At 34.7% G+C, this 18891-nt stretch overlaps 1 protein-coding gene across 5 annotated transcripts in view; it reads right to left on the bottom strand.

The window, feature by feature from the left end:
- NBEA (neurobeachin) overlaps nt 1-18891 on the bottom strand; it is a 452410-nt gene that overhangs the window by 96961 nt on the left and 336558 nt on the right. For all 5 annotated transcript variants that reach the window (XM_058019299.1, XM_058019300.1, XM_058019298.1 and 2 more), the window contains 2 exons: nt 1963-2080; nt 986-1088 (listed from right to left, as the gene is read on the bottom strand). In XM_058019299.1, the coding sequence (XP_057875282.1) occupies nt 986-1088; nt 1963-2080 (221 nt within the window). The remainder of the gene's footprint in view (nt 1-985; nt 1089-1962; nt 2081-18891) is intronic.

An 18891-nucleotide genomic window follows, 5' to 3' on the forward strand; every position in this document is an offset into this window, starting at 1 on the left:
ACAATCTGAAGTTTTAGTTCGCAGGAAATGACATAGAGAAAGACACATCCCAGACACTACACTAAAGGCTAAGCCATTTGCTTTTTGGCCAAATCAAGCCAAATGGGGGGCTGAGCCCAAAGCACCATATTTTGTTAATATCATGCTGTTTCCTCGCTCCCTCATATTTCTTTATTTCTGTCTCATTTTGACCAGAAGTTAATCCTGAACTGAAAAACAAACAAAAAATGTCCCCACTCTAACACTGTGAAATATACATGAAAATCATCTGACCTCCCCTGAAACACGAATACTTTTATAATATTAGATCTGACAATTTGCAGCCTTATTTCTGGCCATAGGCTGATTTGATGTTGATGTTGATGAGGGAATAAAAACTGCAGTTGACCATAGTATGTGCAAATCTCTAAAACTCAACCTTAATCGTCTTTCAAAAATATATATGCTCCTCAATTTTGGAAAGAAAAGAAGAAGAATGCACTATACTAATGAAAGGAAGAAATTTGAAAATTGCAAAATACCCACTATACTGATAAGAAATGAAGTAAAATCCCACACATTCATATATATAAAATAATTTACATTCAGCAAACACAAAAACTAGTCAAGTTCAGCTTCACACCCTGCATAAAATCACAGCAAGTACGAACATTTGATTATACATTTTTAAAACCAGACTTTAAAGAGATAAGGTGTAAGTATTTTTGATGGAAGGTGCTTATTTCCTGTAATTGAAAAGGAAAAAATCTAATTATCTAATTTACTTCTTTTACTTTTTTATCTCTTACTTCTTTTACTTCTATTCCATATACTAACAGGCCATATAGTAAGTAAAGGGTAATGTTTCTCATACTAACCTTAAGAAAAAGAAAATCTAGTGTTGACAGGAATAATATTTTAGCACTGATATTAAAAAAAAAAAAAACAAACACCAGCTGTATAATACAGTAAACACAAAATATAAAAACTATGTTAATTAAATTACCTGGCTTGTGGCAAACCATAGCTGGTTCCTACTCCAACACGTGGTAAGCTGTACACAACTTTTTTCACTGTTGCTTGGTCAGGAAAATTAAACATAACAGAAGCTAAATGAAGAAAGGAAAATATGTACCAGTAAAACATTTGCAGCAGTCTGTTTCTTAATCTGCATGTATTTTTAAAATGCTCAGGTTTTTATTTGGGGAGAGAAGTCAGTTCCACTTTTATCCTCCTGGGGATCCAAGGTACAACAGAAATTCCTGACATTCTTCACACCTATGTATAATTAGCTGGTTAACATTTTAGCATTGTCTCCCATTTTGCAGAAGACCTGAGTGTTGTTTACTTCAGAGGAACAACACTTTACTATTAACCCATAAAATCTCTTATCAGGCTGAGAAGCTGTTCATTAGCTGGCATGGCATTTGCTCTTCTAACTGTGCCTTAAAACAGCCAGGAATAAGGAATTGTTCAATTCCTTCTCCAGCTGAAATCAAAATTTACATCAGAGATCCTGAGGGCAAAAGACCACTACACACCTCACCAACCAGTGAACTGTGATTCAGAGTAGCAGATACAGAAAACCGAGTAGATCCATTTATTGCTCTGGTACTTTTTAACTTTAATTCCTTTTATAATTAGGAAAAGAAATATCATTTTATATGTTCCACTAAAATATTTACAGACAATTGAGAAGGGTGACACAATTGAAAAAGCAAATTTCCTGTCCAATATCTGAAAAATTTACCAATTGCAATGATCTGATTCTGTAAATAAATCTCACTGCTGGACAGGAAGCAGTGAGATTGATTTAGATGATTGATTTTAATAAAATTTGCACTGAGCACGTATGAGAGGAAGCATTATAGAAGGGACATAAGCACTTCATCAAAGGAAGCATAGAATTTTCCTTTTAAGATAAATAAAGCACAAAACAACCACTAGCACAATTTTATGCAACAAGTAAAAATTTTGACCTACTTCTGTTTGCCATAAACACTTCCAAAGCTGTGTTCTGGAGAAGATAACGTCTTGAAAAAACAGCTCGAATCTCGCTGAACATCCATTTTCCATGAAGGCCTTCAGTATATGCAAGGACCTTTAAAGAAAGTCAAGGTGAGAGTTATTAGCAGGAATTTTTTGATAAAATATTATATAAGAACAGAGGAAATTTAACCCATCAATCAAGTTCATCATGTCCCTTTAACACTTAAAACCAGTGACTTAAAATGAACTTAAATGTTTTTAAGAAATGCAAAAAAAGGAGTACCTGCTGTTAGAAGAATATCAGCAATTACTGTAACCTGATACTCCTAAGATCTATTTCTCATATGTTGCATCAAATTAATTTCCTCAAAAAGGCCAAAACCTCAAACTACAAACAAGTACAGGGAAACAGACACACTTGAAATTATGCTTATCTTCTTCCAACAGTGTGCATGACAGAGTTGTCAGTTATCTTTCAGATACCAGATTTACTTCTGAGGCTGCCTTGTGCAAAGAACAACCAAAATAATACAACTTGCTATTCACATCCACTTCAGGGTCATAAATTACAAGTCCTCCCATTCTATTCATAAGTACAAAAAACAGCAAAACCAGTATGTCACCATAATAATTTTTCTGAAGTTAGATATATCAAATATTCCAAACCATGGACAAAATTTAACAGTTTTATTTGCATTTTAAACTTAATGTGAAAATATTTTAAAATAAAATAGTTTAAAATTAGCACTGCTTTTCCTGTTTTAAATTTTCTCAACTAGGTGCATTAATATAAGACTAGATATTAATATCAAATAATACTTTTTCACTTTTCTTTCAGTGTTTTGGATGTTCAAAAAATAGACAAAAAAGACACAATTTAATTGTATGTCATTTTTATTAACTTGTATCATGCACTGTAGAACAATTCTTTTCCAATCATTTTCATCAGCTGGCAGGCTGCCTTCAGCCCTGCACCTCTGCTCAGGTGGGCTCTGCCATGGCACTCCTAGGAGGCGTCACTTGTTTGGGATGGGAATCCTCACCACAGCCATCTGCATTTCCCAGCCTCTGTAGACTGTGCTTTACCTGGGCTGCAGCCACTGAGAGAACTGCAGCCTCAGTGAAACAAAGAAATATCGTGAACACCTTCCCTAAAGGAACATTTCAGACTGAAGAGACTGAATTTCTCTGCTCTCCGTTATGTACACAAAAGCTGTCATACACCAGCTCTCAGAGCTTTACTCACTCCTCTGAGGTCTTTACTTTCCCTAATCATGACCTCCCCCAGCTTCTGAACAGGAAAATGTTAGGGAGATCATATGCTGCTGCTGTCAGTGATCCTTCATGCTTGAGGAAATGGGAATTGTATTTCTTCAATCTTTTCACTGACATGGCTTCAAGTTAGTAACACGTCTCCATATATGAAAAAGCTAATTTCAGTTTGAGAACTTGGTGTACAGCCTTTTTCTCATAACCATGATGAGTCTATTTCAGAGAGGATGTTAATAGCAGAAACAACAAAAAAGTGCTTCAGCACATGGAAAGGCATTCAGAGTTAGTTCTGTCCTCGACAGACACCAGTTGGAAGAACACAGCGTTCCCCCGGTACCGTTTACACGAGGGTAAGTTACAGACAGAACTCTTAGACCAACATTGCACCTGATGACACTGTTCCATTCACCTCAGCTTTCCACACCAGTTAAACACAGCTTGGAAGAAGGGAAGGACCTTGATTCTTTGGAGGTCACTCAGACATGTGCAAAAGACTATGGACTCTCTGTATTCAGTCACAGGTCAGCTGTGGAATGCTACCTCATACACTAAATTGTTGCAATGGTTAAAAATCTGCACCTTATTTTTCCTTTGAACTCTGATAGATCTTGTGACACTTTTGTCTGTGACCTTTCTAGTATCAGGTAACTTTTCCTTGTGTTGATAATTACAGACTGGATCCACTTACTGCTTAGCCTTCTCTTTGATAAGCTAAATAAACAAAGTTGTCCTTGATTTTCTTTCGTTGAGATCAGATTCTAGGATCCCACTGGTATGATGTATGTGAAATTCAGGTGGACAAGAACAATGACTCTGAAGATTGAAGCACACCCCTTCTTTGAATATATTGTGCTGCTATCTGATACACAATTTTTGAAAATACGCAGGTTTTTAAATTAAAGAGAAGAAAGTCTGACAAAACCACTCACATTTAAAAAGCTAAAATATGAGAACAGTCTCTCAGAGGGAGGAGTTTGACATATATGTAGATGTAACCAGATCTACAGCAGCCAGCAAATTTGTCAAAAAATTAGCTCCTTGACAAAGCATCATACATCAGAAAACCACTTTTTGTATCAAAAATGTTTCTAGTTGTTTTTTTTTTTTGTAAAGAGAAATGTTTCTATTAACTATATTCTATATATTAACATATTAGAGGATTCACATTAATACATTTTTGATGTGTTGATATATACCACAGCATAGTTATTATAAGTCAACACTAAAAGCACACTGTATACCAATCATACACTGCTTGGCTTTCACTTCCTCCTCTATTTTAATTAAGTAAAAAGGAATTGCAACTACACAGAGGTACATTCAACCCACTATTAAATGAATGACACATGATAGCACTCCAGTAAAACAGTAGAATGGAATAGGAAATCAGAGGAAATAAAGGAGTCTATAATTCAATTAATGCCCTCAATTACACTCTTCTTAACTGTCTATTAGTCCTACAAATATCAGATTATCTTGCCATTATCAAATTATCAGAATTATTTCAGTATTTCTGTTGTAACGTTTTCCTGTCCAAGATATACTACCCATTTTTGCCGTCCTCCATAACATTTATCTTACACCATCTTCTTGTGATGCATTAAACCTCCCATTGTTAGATATCTTCAATTTACAGCAGATATACTGACATTGTAGCAGGATTCTTTCTTATTGCTGCTATAACAGCCAATTCAAAGTAATTTTATTTTTCTGAATTTGAACCCTTTAAAAGGCTTATATACCTTTTTTTTCTTCCAGAATGATTTTTAGCTTTTCATTTTTTCATAGGACATGAATGAAGTCCTATCTGTTTTACATATTTTACATACTTTATGTATTGTATCTTTCATTATTCATAAAAACATTGTTCATAAAACCATTTCACTATGCTAATACACAGAAATTATGTTACTAAGTTATCTGAAAGTAAAATTTCCATGAATTCCAACACTTGGTTGTTTATACTTAAAGTCAGTACTCCTTATTTTGATAGTTTTATGAGTTTTCCTCCTAAAAACATTCCTGAAGGCTTCCTGCCTAGGCATGTTTTAATAGTTGAAAAATCATGAGTAAGCCCAGAATTGTAGATACATCTTAGATAAGCTGTTTTTATTAAAATAAAAACAACCGGCCAAAATCCACATTTGAACTAATTCAAATTTAGTATCAGCTGCAGCTGTTTGGTTTAAAACTCATTTCTCCTTGTAAAACCTTTTTCACTTAGGAATTTGTGTATGTTTTAAAGATACCAATTTGCTAGAATTGATTGCAGCAAGATGATGCTCTCAACTAACAAGGGAATGAGAGGTCTCTCAAACTCAAGATTCTCTTCTATGGAAATGCATCTGTTGGTGACACTTATTTAGTGTCAGTTAGTAAAGCAGCATGGGATGCAGATGGAAAGTTCTAGAGAAGAGAAACAGAACCATTACCGAAGTGCTTTCCTATTTGGACCAGATATGAAGGCTCCATTATTTTCATTTTATTTCTGATGTAATCAAGGTCTTTTTTTCCCTTTCAATTAAGAGTCAATGCATTTTTAATCATAAACATTATTCAGTAGATATTTAATTATTGATAATGAATTGTTAATTAACAGCTGGAATTCTGCACTAACCAGAAGTCCTGAAATACTAGTGTCCATTTTGCTTAAATCCCTGGTAGGTTACCTCCACAGAAGGAACACTTAAGTACTGAGGCTCATTTTTGCTGCTTTATACTGTTTTTTGGTATCTCACATCACCAGACACAGCATGCAAAAGGATATACTGGCCCTTTTCTTTTGATTATCTTCTCTGGAATTGAAGTAATCACAAAATCAGGTGCTATAAAGAAATCAAGGATAACAGCCTGTACACTCCTATTTATTTCTCAGTCACTAACCTTTTAGTCAGAAGGATCACTTTTGCTGTCTGTTGCAAAGAATTTTTACATATTTCCTTCTTTTAAAATAGCTCTTTGGGTTAGTTCATTAATGACTATGTATGTGAATTGAATCCACTGTTTTCAGTGGAAGTTCATCATTTGTCTTTTGAAACCACATTTCTAATTTTAATTCTAACCTGAATTCTCAATGAAATTGAGAATATTTTAATTCTAACTTGAATTCTCAGTGAAAGAGTTGATTGATACTTGTAACATTTTTCAAGCTTTGTTTGTATCTAGTGCAAAACGCGAGTATCATTAACATGTAATAGATTTGTCTTTTTGTGGGTTTGTTTGATGAGCAGTGAAAAGAACATGAAAACAACTTCTCCTGATGTCTAATCTTTATTTCCCTTGTCTCAGTTTAAGGGTATTTCCTCGGGTCCTCTCACTGCAGGCATGGCAGAAAAGACTGACCCACACCTCACTGCACCCTCCTTTCAGAGAGCTGCAGAGAGTGGTGAGGTGCCCCCTGAGCCTCCTTTTCTCCAGGCTAAACACCCCCAGCTCCCTCAGCTGTTTCCCACAAGAAATGTTCTCTAGTCCTTTCACAAGCCCTGGGGCCCTTCACTGAGCACGCTCCATGGTGGAGAAAACATAGAGAACTTCCCACAAGAACGAATTACAGTGTTTCACTTCATCAGAGTGCCATCTATAGCCAGCCACAGAAGTGTGGCTATGCACCTGGCCCATGCACAAATAGGCATTAGAAAATAGCTTGGCACCACTGCATGCTTTTAGAGGTTAGAAATGGATGAGATTGGTTACTGAAAATCATTCCGTCCTGTCACACATTGGGATTTCCCTTTCTCAAATGTTGTCTAGCATTGCAATTTGCAGCAAGGAAAATGTGAAATTCTGAATGCAGGTCCTCATGGGTTAAGACAAATGGCTCCTAAGAACACACAGCAAACTTTCTTCTCCAGAACAATTTAACAAGGCAGAGTTAACCTTAGGTATATGGCAGACTGCATGATTCCTTCATGTACTCTAAATACAGATTGAGATGACAAATATTGATGGCATGGAATCCCACTCCAAGGGTTTATGAAATACCACATTGAGTAAGCATTTTATAATTTCAAAATGTTTGATGAATTACTGAATATGATCAACTTTTAGATTTAGCAGGAAAAATAAGTGTACACTACAACAAGGGATATATCATGTCAAGATAGATAAGTGTAAAAAGAAGTTATATTTATTAAGAAAATTCAAAATCAGGTAAGTTCAAATAATGAAATGCCTTGTATTTTGCTTTTCTAAAATGGGAATCATAGAATGCAAATAGAAAGGACAATTCAAAGGAATTTAATATCCTAGTGTTTCATTGACTTCTTACTACTTTTTTATACATTTAGATTACTTTAGGAACAACTTTTTGGCCTCAATTCCCATAATCATATTAAATACTTCTAAAATCTCGCCAAAATACTGTTATCATTTTTTGTTTGCACATTTTGGTCTAGTAAAATGTTCTCACTTTATCTCTACATTAAGTTCTCTTTTCCCCTTCTTTATAGCATGCTTCTGTGTAAAATGTTTCTTTATTTGTAAGCCCTAAAAGCTTTCCTCCAAGTAGCTCTTGTAATGTTATGCTGTACAGGATGAGCCGAGTATTACATGCCATTATAATTTCCCAACTCAGATCAGTTTTAAAATCTTTTCTAGGACCTTTTTTTAAAATAAATATTGGCACTCCTGTTTCATTTTTCTCCTCCTCTTCAGGGATCTAAAAAATGCACATATTATTTTTGTGGTTTTGGACTTTATTTCCTTGCCAAATATTCTCAGCCTATACTTCTACTTCCAATGTTTTTTTAAGCTTTCAAGAGGCCCCTTGTCTTGAAACATGAGGTTCTGTTCATCCAAACCTTTTCTAAATTTGATTTCTCTGGTCAGCATACCCACTTTGCTATCCATTAAAACAATGCCCACTCAGCTTAAAGCAACAGATACTCTTATTCCCACATTCATTTGCAATCATCTGAAAAATTATTTGAAGTTGGTCCACTTGAAGGCCATTTTCCTAAGCAAAATGGTTTTTCACATTATGATTTTGTGTTTTAGGCAAGGAATGGAAAGGATATTGGGATTTTTTTAAGGAGTGGTTCCAGCAAAGTAATTAGAGCAAAAAACCAAACCCTAGTCCAATATTTATGTATCCTAAATGGACCATTTCTAATACTGCACTTATGCAACACCAGTGCATAGTTTTAAATATAAATGCAAAAAAATTCTGAATAATAATTATTTTATCATTAATTTTGATCTCTGTGCCTTTGCAGTTTTCTTTCTTTGCAAAATAAAAACAGATTGTCAATTTAGGCAACTCCTGAAATGCCAGCTATAGACTGACATTCTTGGGAAGAACAGCATCAGGAAGAGGTAGAAGATTTAGATATTATCACCTTAGAAAAGGTAGACAGAGGCCTCTTTTAGGCTCTACTTTCAAACATATTCAGCAATTATTGTTTTAAGCAGAGGCTTCACTGATTTAAGAACTTTAAAACCACGAATAAAGCCGATGGTGCTAGCTGGGGCCATCACCATCATGTGGAGAAGTAGAAGGCAAATATATTCTAGTGCCACATAAAGCCAAATAGAGCACAGTCCAACTCCAAACACAGAGGTTGAAGAAACAAATAATGGGGTAAAATCTCACAAGTAGTTCTGGTAGCCACAGGATTGAAGCAGACTGTGTCACTTACCTCACAAGGCTTAAAATGATTTTTTGTTGACTTTGGCAACAATGGGATGTCAGACTCAAATCTAGTGAGAAATGTTAACAGAACTATGGTTCTATTCTCACTCTACATTTCGTGCTCAAAGATAATCCAGACTGGGGAGTGGTGATCTCAGACTCAAATTGCTCTGAGCAATTCTGCCCCAGCAGTGAAATGCAATCAAATTAATTCAATTAGAACCACACAAATTACAGTTTAGTGGGCATGCCAAAAAAGACATAAAATTGCTATGATCTGACAAAAACCAGACTTTTTTTTTAAGGAATAAAAACAGAGAGCTTCTTTTTCTCTTAAATGGTCCATTCTCCTCAACAAAACTAAGGCAATTGAAAGAAAGGAATTTTGATACCTAGAAATTCAGGGAGAACACTGTGTTATGAAATGCTTGTAAGTTGAAACCAAAGCAGGATATTTATTAAATAAATAGTTCTTTGACAAAAAATGCAGCTTTATTAAACTTGTATTACTGGCGTATTTTACAGAATTTGTGAGAGCTTTAGCTGAGAAAAGATGCAGCAGAAGCAAAAAAACCATAGAAATAGCTTGAGGAATAAAGAATGTATGGTATCCCTAAACATGTGATGTGTTCTTTCCCAAGAATAAAGCCATCATAAAATTCTTTGCCTGTATTGATTCATTGTTTATTTTCCCCAGAACTTGCATATATTTATTCAGAAGTGTAATGCAATAAAAAAAATGCATAAATACTCAAATGTTCCATATCACAAATTCCTAACATTATAATAACTGAAGGCCTTATAACTGGTCTTAGGAAATGTGTAAATGTTGGGTTTTGTTAAACATTACCCATTTCCTACCAAATGAAGGTAAAAAGTTGCATGTTCCTCTTTTTATAGACATGAACTTAATGTCATACAGGAGATATGTGGAAGCATCTTGTATTTTAACAATTTCACATCTGATTTATTCAGTGTAGAATGCACATGATTAAAGATCTATACCAGTCAATAGAACACAATTTTATTCTACTACCAGACTTAATTTTTTTATGTTCCTATTATCTCTTCCTATATAAGATTGATCAAAAGCTAGTAATATCTTGTTTTCAACTTCATATAAAAAAGCTTTTTCATTAGTCCCAATATTTAGGAATATAATCAGAGCACATTCTACTCATGAAATTTTAGCAATAGATTTAAAATTAATTTTTATATGCAAAAAAAAAATTAGTTTTTTCAGGGATATATATTGTACATCTACAACATCCTCACAATCCCCAAAATTTCTGCAATACAGTTTGTAACAGTCAAGCAAAATCCTCAAGAATTTCAAAGTTCTACAGCTCAAAGAATCACAGAATCAATGAGGTTGGAAGGGACCATAGTGGGTCTGGTCCAGCCTGGGACCAGATGCACATGGCACAGGATTGTATCTGGACACTCAGCTGCACCATGAAGGGTTGGGTGTGGAGTACCAGTGGATCCTGGAAATCACTTTGCTTGGAGTCTGAATTTAGAGCAGATTCAAGGCTACTTTATCTTATGTCAATGTCTAAGGCCCCCAAATAGAATAATGGTGAACATACATCAAAGTATCTTCCTCTTCATAATATATTGCAATACCAACTGATCCTTTATTTATCCAACTAAAAAGTGCTTAAGATGAGTTTGTTTTGCACTTCTGGAAAAGACAAGAAATTATAGCACTGGGAAAAACCTAATCCACAGCTCCAATAGCAACCAAAATTCTGCTGTACTTTTCATTATTATCTACAGAATGTTAACTAATATTACTAAGTCTATGCAAGGAAAGAATAGCAAAGTTTCTTCTGAGAATTTTAACTTGGGAGTGTTTGCAAACTGCCTGCAGTTACTCAATACTAATTTAATTAGTTTACACATACAGAAAAAGCATTTATGTATTCCATACTTGCTTTAGAGAACACATTTTTATCAGATACCATAACGAAGAACTGGTAAATAACTCCACAGAATATATAAAAACTACAAATATTGACATGTATAAAATGTAAACTGTGTATAGAAACTCCATAAATGATTTTTATATTTATTTCAATAATTGGAGCCAGATTTACACTTTTATTTTGTATGTGCATTCTGTATATTATATGTCTCTTTTCTCATACCTAACCATCAACATTTTTAATTTCAACTATTTGAATGTCAAATTTATAGATAATTAAAATATTTGGTGGGGTCTTATTCTACACAAAACATCTTCATGAAAACTAGGAAAGTAATAAAAATAACTACTCAGCTGGCTACTAAAAGTGGATTCTGGGGAACACATTTAGCCTTCCAATGTCTGCACAAAGCAGATTTGATATACAGTTCCCTCCTCTTTGGATTTCTAGCCAAGTGGAATGCAAACCTGCATGTCATAAATTTGGGCATACTCACAGGCTTTCCTGTGGTGAGCTCCAGGTTCCCAGTATGAAATTACTGCAACACCTGTCAGCATGTAGAGGTACTTTGTATGAATGTGCCTCAGTTTTTATCCACTACAAGCTGCTCTGACACAGAAGGTATTTAAATTTTATGGACTTCTGGGTACTATGCAACTATGAAAAAGTGAGCCAATCTCAGTCAAAAAGGGTTCTCTCATATAGCCTCAATTAATTGCTTCTTAACTTTCATTTAATTAAAAATAATAAAATGAGATTCAACTCAAGCTTCAGAAAGAGATTAGATATTTCCATTTTTTTAACTGGTTACAACTGTCAACTATTCAAATTTTCCTATTAAACTAGATTCTTACCTTTTTTTTTCTTTCCTGTGGACAACAGGCTAGTAAGTTTAGAAGAAAATAAACACTATCAACTTGTATAGACAGAATACTGCCTGTATTGTGATTGGTTCTATTTCTACTGCCATTAAGTCTGGATTTAATGCATATCACATTTCTTTTAAAGAATACAAGCACCCTATGTAACAATCTATCTTTAATAGACTCAATTTCCCAAGATGCACCCTTTCCTTGCAACTGAGTATGCCAAATGCCACTGCTTGAAGCAGAAGCTGAGAGTACTGAGATAGTCCAGAAAGTGATCTCAGCATCTCACCAATTTGCTTCATTTTCACTGAAAGCCAAGGAAGTCAGATATAAAGAGAAATTAAAAAAAAAAATAAAAATAGAGTCCGGGGAAGGATGAATTCAAAGCCAGGAAAATTAGTCATGTAAAAAAGTGTCTTAGCTCTCGAACATGAAATGCTGTCTGATGCAAATTAATATATTGGAAAATACACAGTGATCCTCAGTTTTACCATATTATTATGAATTTCCTTCTTTTTGGAGGTTTTTTTATATGTATATACATTTGTAAGAGAAAAAGAAAATAGTACAGAAGGATTGTAACAGTTTAATTAAATGAAGCAAACATTTTAATTTAACAGTTCAGAAGTTTACAGCCGCCTTCTAATCCCCTCACTGTGTAAAAACAAAGTCTGAAAATTGTTATTCTGTTATATGACTCTTTTTGCCTGCTGTGCATGAAACAAATCATACAACCACCACAAAAAAAACTCAGTGGACACAAAGCCAGCTACAGAAGGACCCTCATTTTTTCAGTCAGAGAGTCTACAATGAAATATTTTCTTTTCATTATTTACATTAAAGGGAATTAATGATGAAACCAAGCTAAAATAAGTCCCCACACAACTTTGTAGTATAATGATGAGTTACTCTTAGAGAGTACTCTTAGAGAGCAGTCTTAGAGAGAAAATCCAACACATGCCATTTGACTGTTGCAAAATAATCCCCACTCTGCTTTGACTTCTTTCTATGAACTGTAATACAAGGTCCAATAGACAGCCTCAGATGCATCTCAGGTCCAGTACATGCTTTTCAAACTTAATCAAGGGAATATAGAAATGTATATAAAAAGATGAAAGTGTCTTTGCTTTTATATGTACTGAAGGAGGAAAAAAAAAACCTAGGGGGAAAAAAGTGAGATCTTTCATAGGGGAAGGTTAAGTCTGATGCTAATGCTTATTTAAAATGGTGACAGTCTGAAGTAGTGAAGCCTTGCCGGGCTGCTTTAATTTCTCCCTGGAATAGCTCTCTCCCAACCTTCGGCAGCACATCAAAGTCTCTGGAGCTCAATTAAAATTGGATTATATTGAAATGCTCTATCTATGGAACTGTGTGCTCACTAACACTTTTCTTTCAGTAATACTCCAGATGACAGTTGCCCATCCCAATTTAAACAGTTGTCATAGAGACCATGAACTAAAGCAGCAGTAAGTAACAATACAAAGGAAAGGTAAGTGGTAGGATTTCTGTGAATGAAGGGCTTGGTTTGCAACTGCAGTGCTCACACTGCAAGCAGCTAAATGCAAAAAAACAGAAAGGCTGTAATGGTCTCCTCATTCCTAAGGAGAAGGGCAAAGTAAGCAAAATAGTAAATATTTTCCTTTTTTCCCCCAGGAGCTAGTAGTATTTTACATTCCAGCATGTTGTAGCTACCTAAAATATCCAGAATTAGATGACATGCCAAAGAAAAACAGCAGATAACCCTGGAGTCAATCTACAGCCACTAATTCATAAATTAAAGACATCAAATTGCATTTTATAACTACAGTAGAAAAAAAAAAACCCAAGGTATTATCTTTTTATATTCAAAAATTTTATAGAAGATTCTTAAATTATACATAATGTACAAATCGTTTGTCTTTATGAAAGTGAAAATCTGATAAAAATCTGCAGGAAATCCATAGTCTGAACCCATCTCGTTAACACTGTGACATCCAATATGTGTAATGCTTTCAGATCATTACTGGTTTTAACTGTTTCATAATCTAACCATGTAGATTTTTGATGTACTGCACCAAAGCCTGACAATACCATTGGAAAACCCTAGCAGCTTCCAAAACTCCCAAAATAACATAAACAGCTTATGTTTCTGGCAGCACCAGACAGCAATGTATTTAACAGCATAGATTGCTGGTAATGATACTATTTTCTCATGTAGATGGCATGTTTCTGGCACTATAAACCCCTTAACCTTTCTTGTAATTGGCTTATTGAGAGTCCCAAGGTTGTTTTTTGTGCCATTGGGCTGATCACCATGGAAATGAACACTTATTGCTGCTTCACTGTAGTGCTCTATTTTTCTTCCAAGCCCTCCACAAGCATTCTCCTGCTCTCCCGGGAAGGCAGCGTTAGGATTTTGAAGCAGCAACAAGGCAGAGTGCAAAGAGCGCAGGCCAAAGGGGAAGAAAACAAAAATGTGTCAGAAAATCTAAAAACCGCACAGATCAGAATTTGTCAAAACAAGGCCTTGGTTTAAACCAACAAGAAGGGCCCCCACAGCTTGGGCCTTGACAAAGCATGGCCTTTTTATTTTTTTTCCCCACTTTATTTTTTTCTTTTTTTTTTTTTTTTTTTATTTTTAGCCCAGCTGTAGAAAACACCATCTAATGAACCTGTCTGGGGCTGCTGTCCCCATCCTGTCAGGCATGTCAGGAGATGACAAGCACTGGGGACAGGCCGCCGCCAGTCACAGACAGGCCTGCCAGCTGGAGAGTTCAGCCCCAATCTAATCACGCCACCAGAAAATAACTTTCACGCTTGCAGCCTGACAGGATGGGCTCAAGGAAAAAGAAAAAGGGGGGAAAAAATTAAAAGAAAGCAAAAACAAAATAGGATCGAAACAATGCTTTTTGCTTTAATTACAAACCTATTTTGGCACAGGGAAGGGGACTGAGTGCAGGGAACACTTTTTAAAGCTGCTAGCACTGCTTGCTGGTTTCCTTTAGTGGAACTGTTTCTGTCTTTTAACACAAAGATCAACACAGACATTAGCACCAGCATTTACAAAAAGAGCAAAAATGAGATGGTATTTGTGGCACCTGGATACGTTTTTGCTACATTTATTCACTCTTTTCCAACATCAGTATAGACATAAATCTATCAGCAATCATTGGTGGAGCTATATTTAAGAAAATGTGTAAATTATGGTATGTGTTTTTATTATTTCAAAACAGCTGGGCTCATTGAACATTATATCTCTTCATATCCATCACTCCATGGTTTGTATTTTCATTTGGGCAAAAACTGACAAAGTACAAATGGTAAGACTATCTGTACTCCTGAAATGGGAATGAATATTCATAAATAAGAATAAAAATTTCAACAAAAGTGTTAGAGCCCTTGGCCTCAACACAGTTGGTTCTCTCCTATTTGCACACAGACTGTGAATAAACAAAAAATGAAAACATCAGACATATATCTTCAAAAGGGCTATAATGAACAGGCAGTAAGGTACTGGTAGGCATCCTATCTTTCTCATTCAAAAATTTCCAACACAGATTTCCACTCCAGAAATTTAATAATCAAAAATTGCTAACATAGATCTCTGCTCCAGAAATCTAATAATCAGTAAATCCATTGTAAGAGAGGCTGAAAATTATTATTTAAATAACTTGAAAAAGTACTTCCCCCAAAAGGCATTAAAAAAATTATTAGGTCTAGACATTAATTTACTTCAAAAATAAATGTCAGCTAAAATAAAAATGCAAAGTATTAACTACATGTATCCTATCTACTCCTAAATGTAAATCATAGTATATTTGTCTTTTGGTCTATGTGTCTTAGTGTATGTATATCTTAGCAAACAATTTGCATTATTTGAAAGTGACCTAGAATGGAAAATGAGTGATTCATGTAGTACTTAGTAATTATTTTAGGAAGAAATTATGAATGAGCATAGGGCCATTTAATCCCTATAAAATAATAAAAAATGAAGATTTGTTATTACATCCTGCCATTCATTCACTCTCTGCTGACATTATAGATGTCAGAAAGTCTGTTTAAAAGCTTGCTATCTCTATTCATCTTTGTTGCTGGCATGAAATACAGACTATAATAATCTTGTCAAGCCTACATTTAGACACTAATTCATGACCCTCTGCTACAATTTAGAGAAAATTCATACATAACTCTTTTAAGACAAACTATGACCCCAGACGGAAGGGTAATATCTAGATTCAGCTGCCAAATATATGCTGACTGAAGGCACAGCAACCCTGGTGTTTCTCTATGAATGAGATGGCCAAATCAGGAAGATTCATTAACATATTTTTTTATACCTGAGCATTAATAAAACTTTTTTTTTTTCCCATTTTAAGGTATTAGGTATTCAACTAAGAATCACCTTACATTCCTGGGGAAAAAAAAAAAAAAAGTCATCTCTTTCACCATTTAAAGACTACAGCTAAAGCTGATACAAAGAAAAAAGAAGTTGATGCCAGATGCAGATGCCACTGACAATGCCAGGGAGAAGTGGTGATTCTCAACCATCCAGAAAAGCCTAAAACACCCCATTAGGTGTATTATGAATAGTGGTCAGCTCTGCTATGTATCCTCTTGCATCCACAAACTCATGCAAGAGGATACATAGCAGAGCTGACCACTATTCATAATCAATCTGCAGACTTGAGAGAAAAAAGTCTAACAGAAGAGGGTTGCAGCATACACACACAAATAGAAATATCACTTGTGACCAGCCTAGATATAAATGCACTTGGCAAGGAGCATAGGTATAAATGTAAATATAATTGAACCTACAATCCCCTATGCCTCTTAAAAAATCTGAAAAGTGTGACAGTAAAAGCAAGTGCTGCCAGGAAAACTGTTAGTATTTTGATACATAGCTACCTAGACAGGAAACATCCTTCACAGAGCAGGAAATAACATGTGCAGGAATTTTTCTTTTGAGGAATAGTATTTTTATTAACTTGTAAAAGAGAATGGAGAAAAATATGCCTATTATTAGAGAAAGAATGGTAAGCCATTCTGGACATGATGATAGTAAATAAGCTGCACAGATCTGCCTGTCAAAGGCATAGATTGACATGAAGGGAAATGACACTGATTGATTCCCTATCTATCTCCTATATTTGGTATATTTTGGTGTGTGACTAGTTACAGATTGATGTTATATCTTATCTTTATTCACATATACAGGGACTAAAGAAACAGTCAACTCTTCTTGATTTGGGATGGCAAAATATCATCTAATCTCTCACACCAGTTGGGCCATGAAGGGCTACATCCATACGAAATGCCAGAAATTTCTGCTAGATGGAATGAAATTATTAAAACTAATGTTCTCTGAAAATCAGCATACCTTTGTTAATAATTAAAGGTACTGAATAAAGTTTAAACCATCCAACTGAAAAAAAGATATTCCATTATAAAACAATGGAAACAAACAAACAAAACAAACCTGCTGATTTGAAAGAGCATTCCTACAGATTTTTTCCTCATAGACAGCATGTTTCTAAAAACCACAATGCACCATTTAATCATTAGCTTATACACTGCTGCTTTATGGTGGTATTATTTAATTTATTTCATTCATGTTGAAGCAGAGAGTTCTGGCCTCTTGACCCCAATTTTCACTTAAAGAAACAAATTTCTTTTTCGCAAACTAACTCAATTTTTCTCCTGTCAACCTTTAGCCTCACTTTAAAATATTAACCTTTTTTTCTATCATTATAAGCATCCAACATTATTCTATCCAAAGTTAATGTTAATCACCACATCTTATGATAATGTTATATTCACTTCTAGCTATCTCTGTCAAGCACACAAAAGTAATTTAAATCTATATATCCTCTTTGAATGTAGTAGTAGCAGAGCATTTTTGTACATGCCAAAACCATACAATCCACCTGAAAAAGCATTATTTCCTCTATGTATTTCAAATTTTTACCTTTTCTACTCTCAAATGTTAGCTAAAAAATGTGTTTCTCCTTTGAAGGTAGAGCAGGAAGCTAAGACGAGGCTGAGGACACATTCCCAAAATGTCGAGCAATGTAACATTTCCACAATCACTTGCCTCCCTCTTCTGCCAAAAATCATTAGGAAAAATGAAGATATAGCAGAATTACAGAGAGGAAGCCTGCACTGGAAGTGATTTTTTCCTACATTTATTTTTATGCAATTCCACCAAATTAATGGAATGAGCTGTGTCAGCATTGCTGACAGAGCAATCCATTTTACACAAATTACTAGAAATAATTTTAAAATTTAACACTACAGAAAATACATGAGAATTTTTTATATTGTCATTCCAGAAGAAGTATCTAAGTAAGACACATTAGATACTATAAATATTAATGCTGCTTTTTGATTTGTTTTCAAAAATGCTGAGTGCTCTTAACAGCTGTACCTTTGGAAGTTTGAAGTAGAATCTGGAAGTACTTCAGAAAGTCTAAACTTGCTTTGACACACAGGTGCCCACTATCAGGAACCTGTAGAGTGACCTTACTTGGTGTTCCATGAAAGAAAATTTCCCCTATGTATAAGGAACTGCTGAGAAGAAAAGCCTTTTTGCTTCAGGAGGACAAATAATACATGTATTTCTCCTGCTTGGTATTAACCAATTATCCTTAAGTGCCCATGGTATGATTCATTTAAAAGACTCTGAAACATAAACAAAACAAGGCCACAATAATTTGTGAAACGCGTCAGTGAATGGAATCAGTTACCTTCCCTTTGGCCATTCCAACCTTCCAATGAAATTGTAAAACATTGACATAAGTCCTCTGCATCATTACCTCATAGCATATTTACCATGGAGAATAAGGAAGTCAAGCTGTACTTTTTAAAAAATCTAGTGAGAGCATTATTCTTGGAAGAGCTTTTTAAAAATCAATTGGTTGTTATTGGAACAGCTTTCACTGCCAGCAGGAAAACTTTGGGTATTTTTAATATTTATGAAAAACTATAAATTTTTCACAATGGACAATGTCAACTAGTTCTATAAAAACCCAAACACTTCAAATACTTTTTGCCATTTATAATGGAATGAATCCACAAAAATGACTTTTCAAACTTACTGTTAAAAATTTAGAATATGGGAAGAGTCTGTCTGATCCTGCTGAGATCTTTATTTATGAGAGTCAGCAAAATACTCCTAAAACTTTTCCAATTTTGTTGAAGCATACAGCAAATAACACCAGGAAGTAATATTTTCCCACCTCAGTACAAA

Source organism: Melospiza georgiana, chromosome 2 (genome assembly GCF_028018845.1).
Source record: "Melospiza georgiana isolate bMelGeo1 chromosome 2, bMelGeo1.pri, whole genome shotgun sequence".
NCBI lineage: Eukaryota > Metazoa > Chordata > Aves > Passeriformes > Passerellidae > Melospiza > Melospiza georgiana.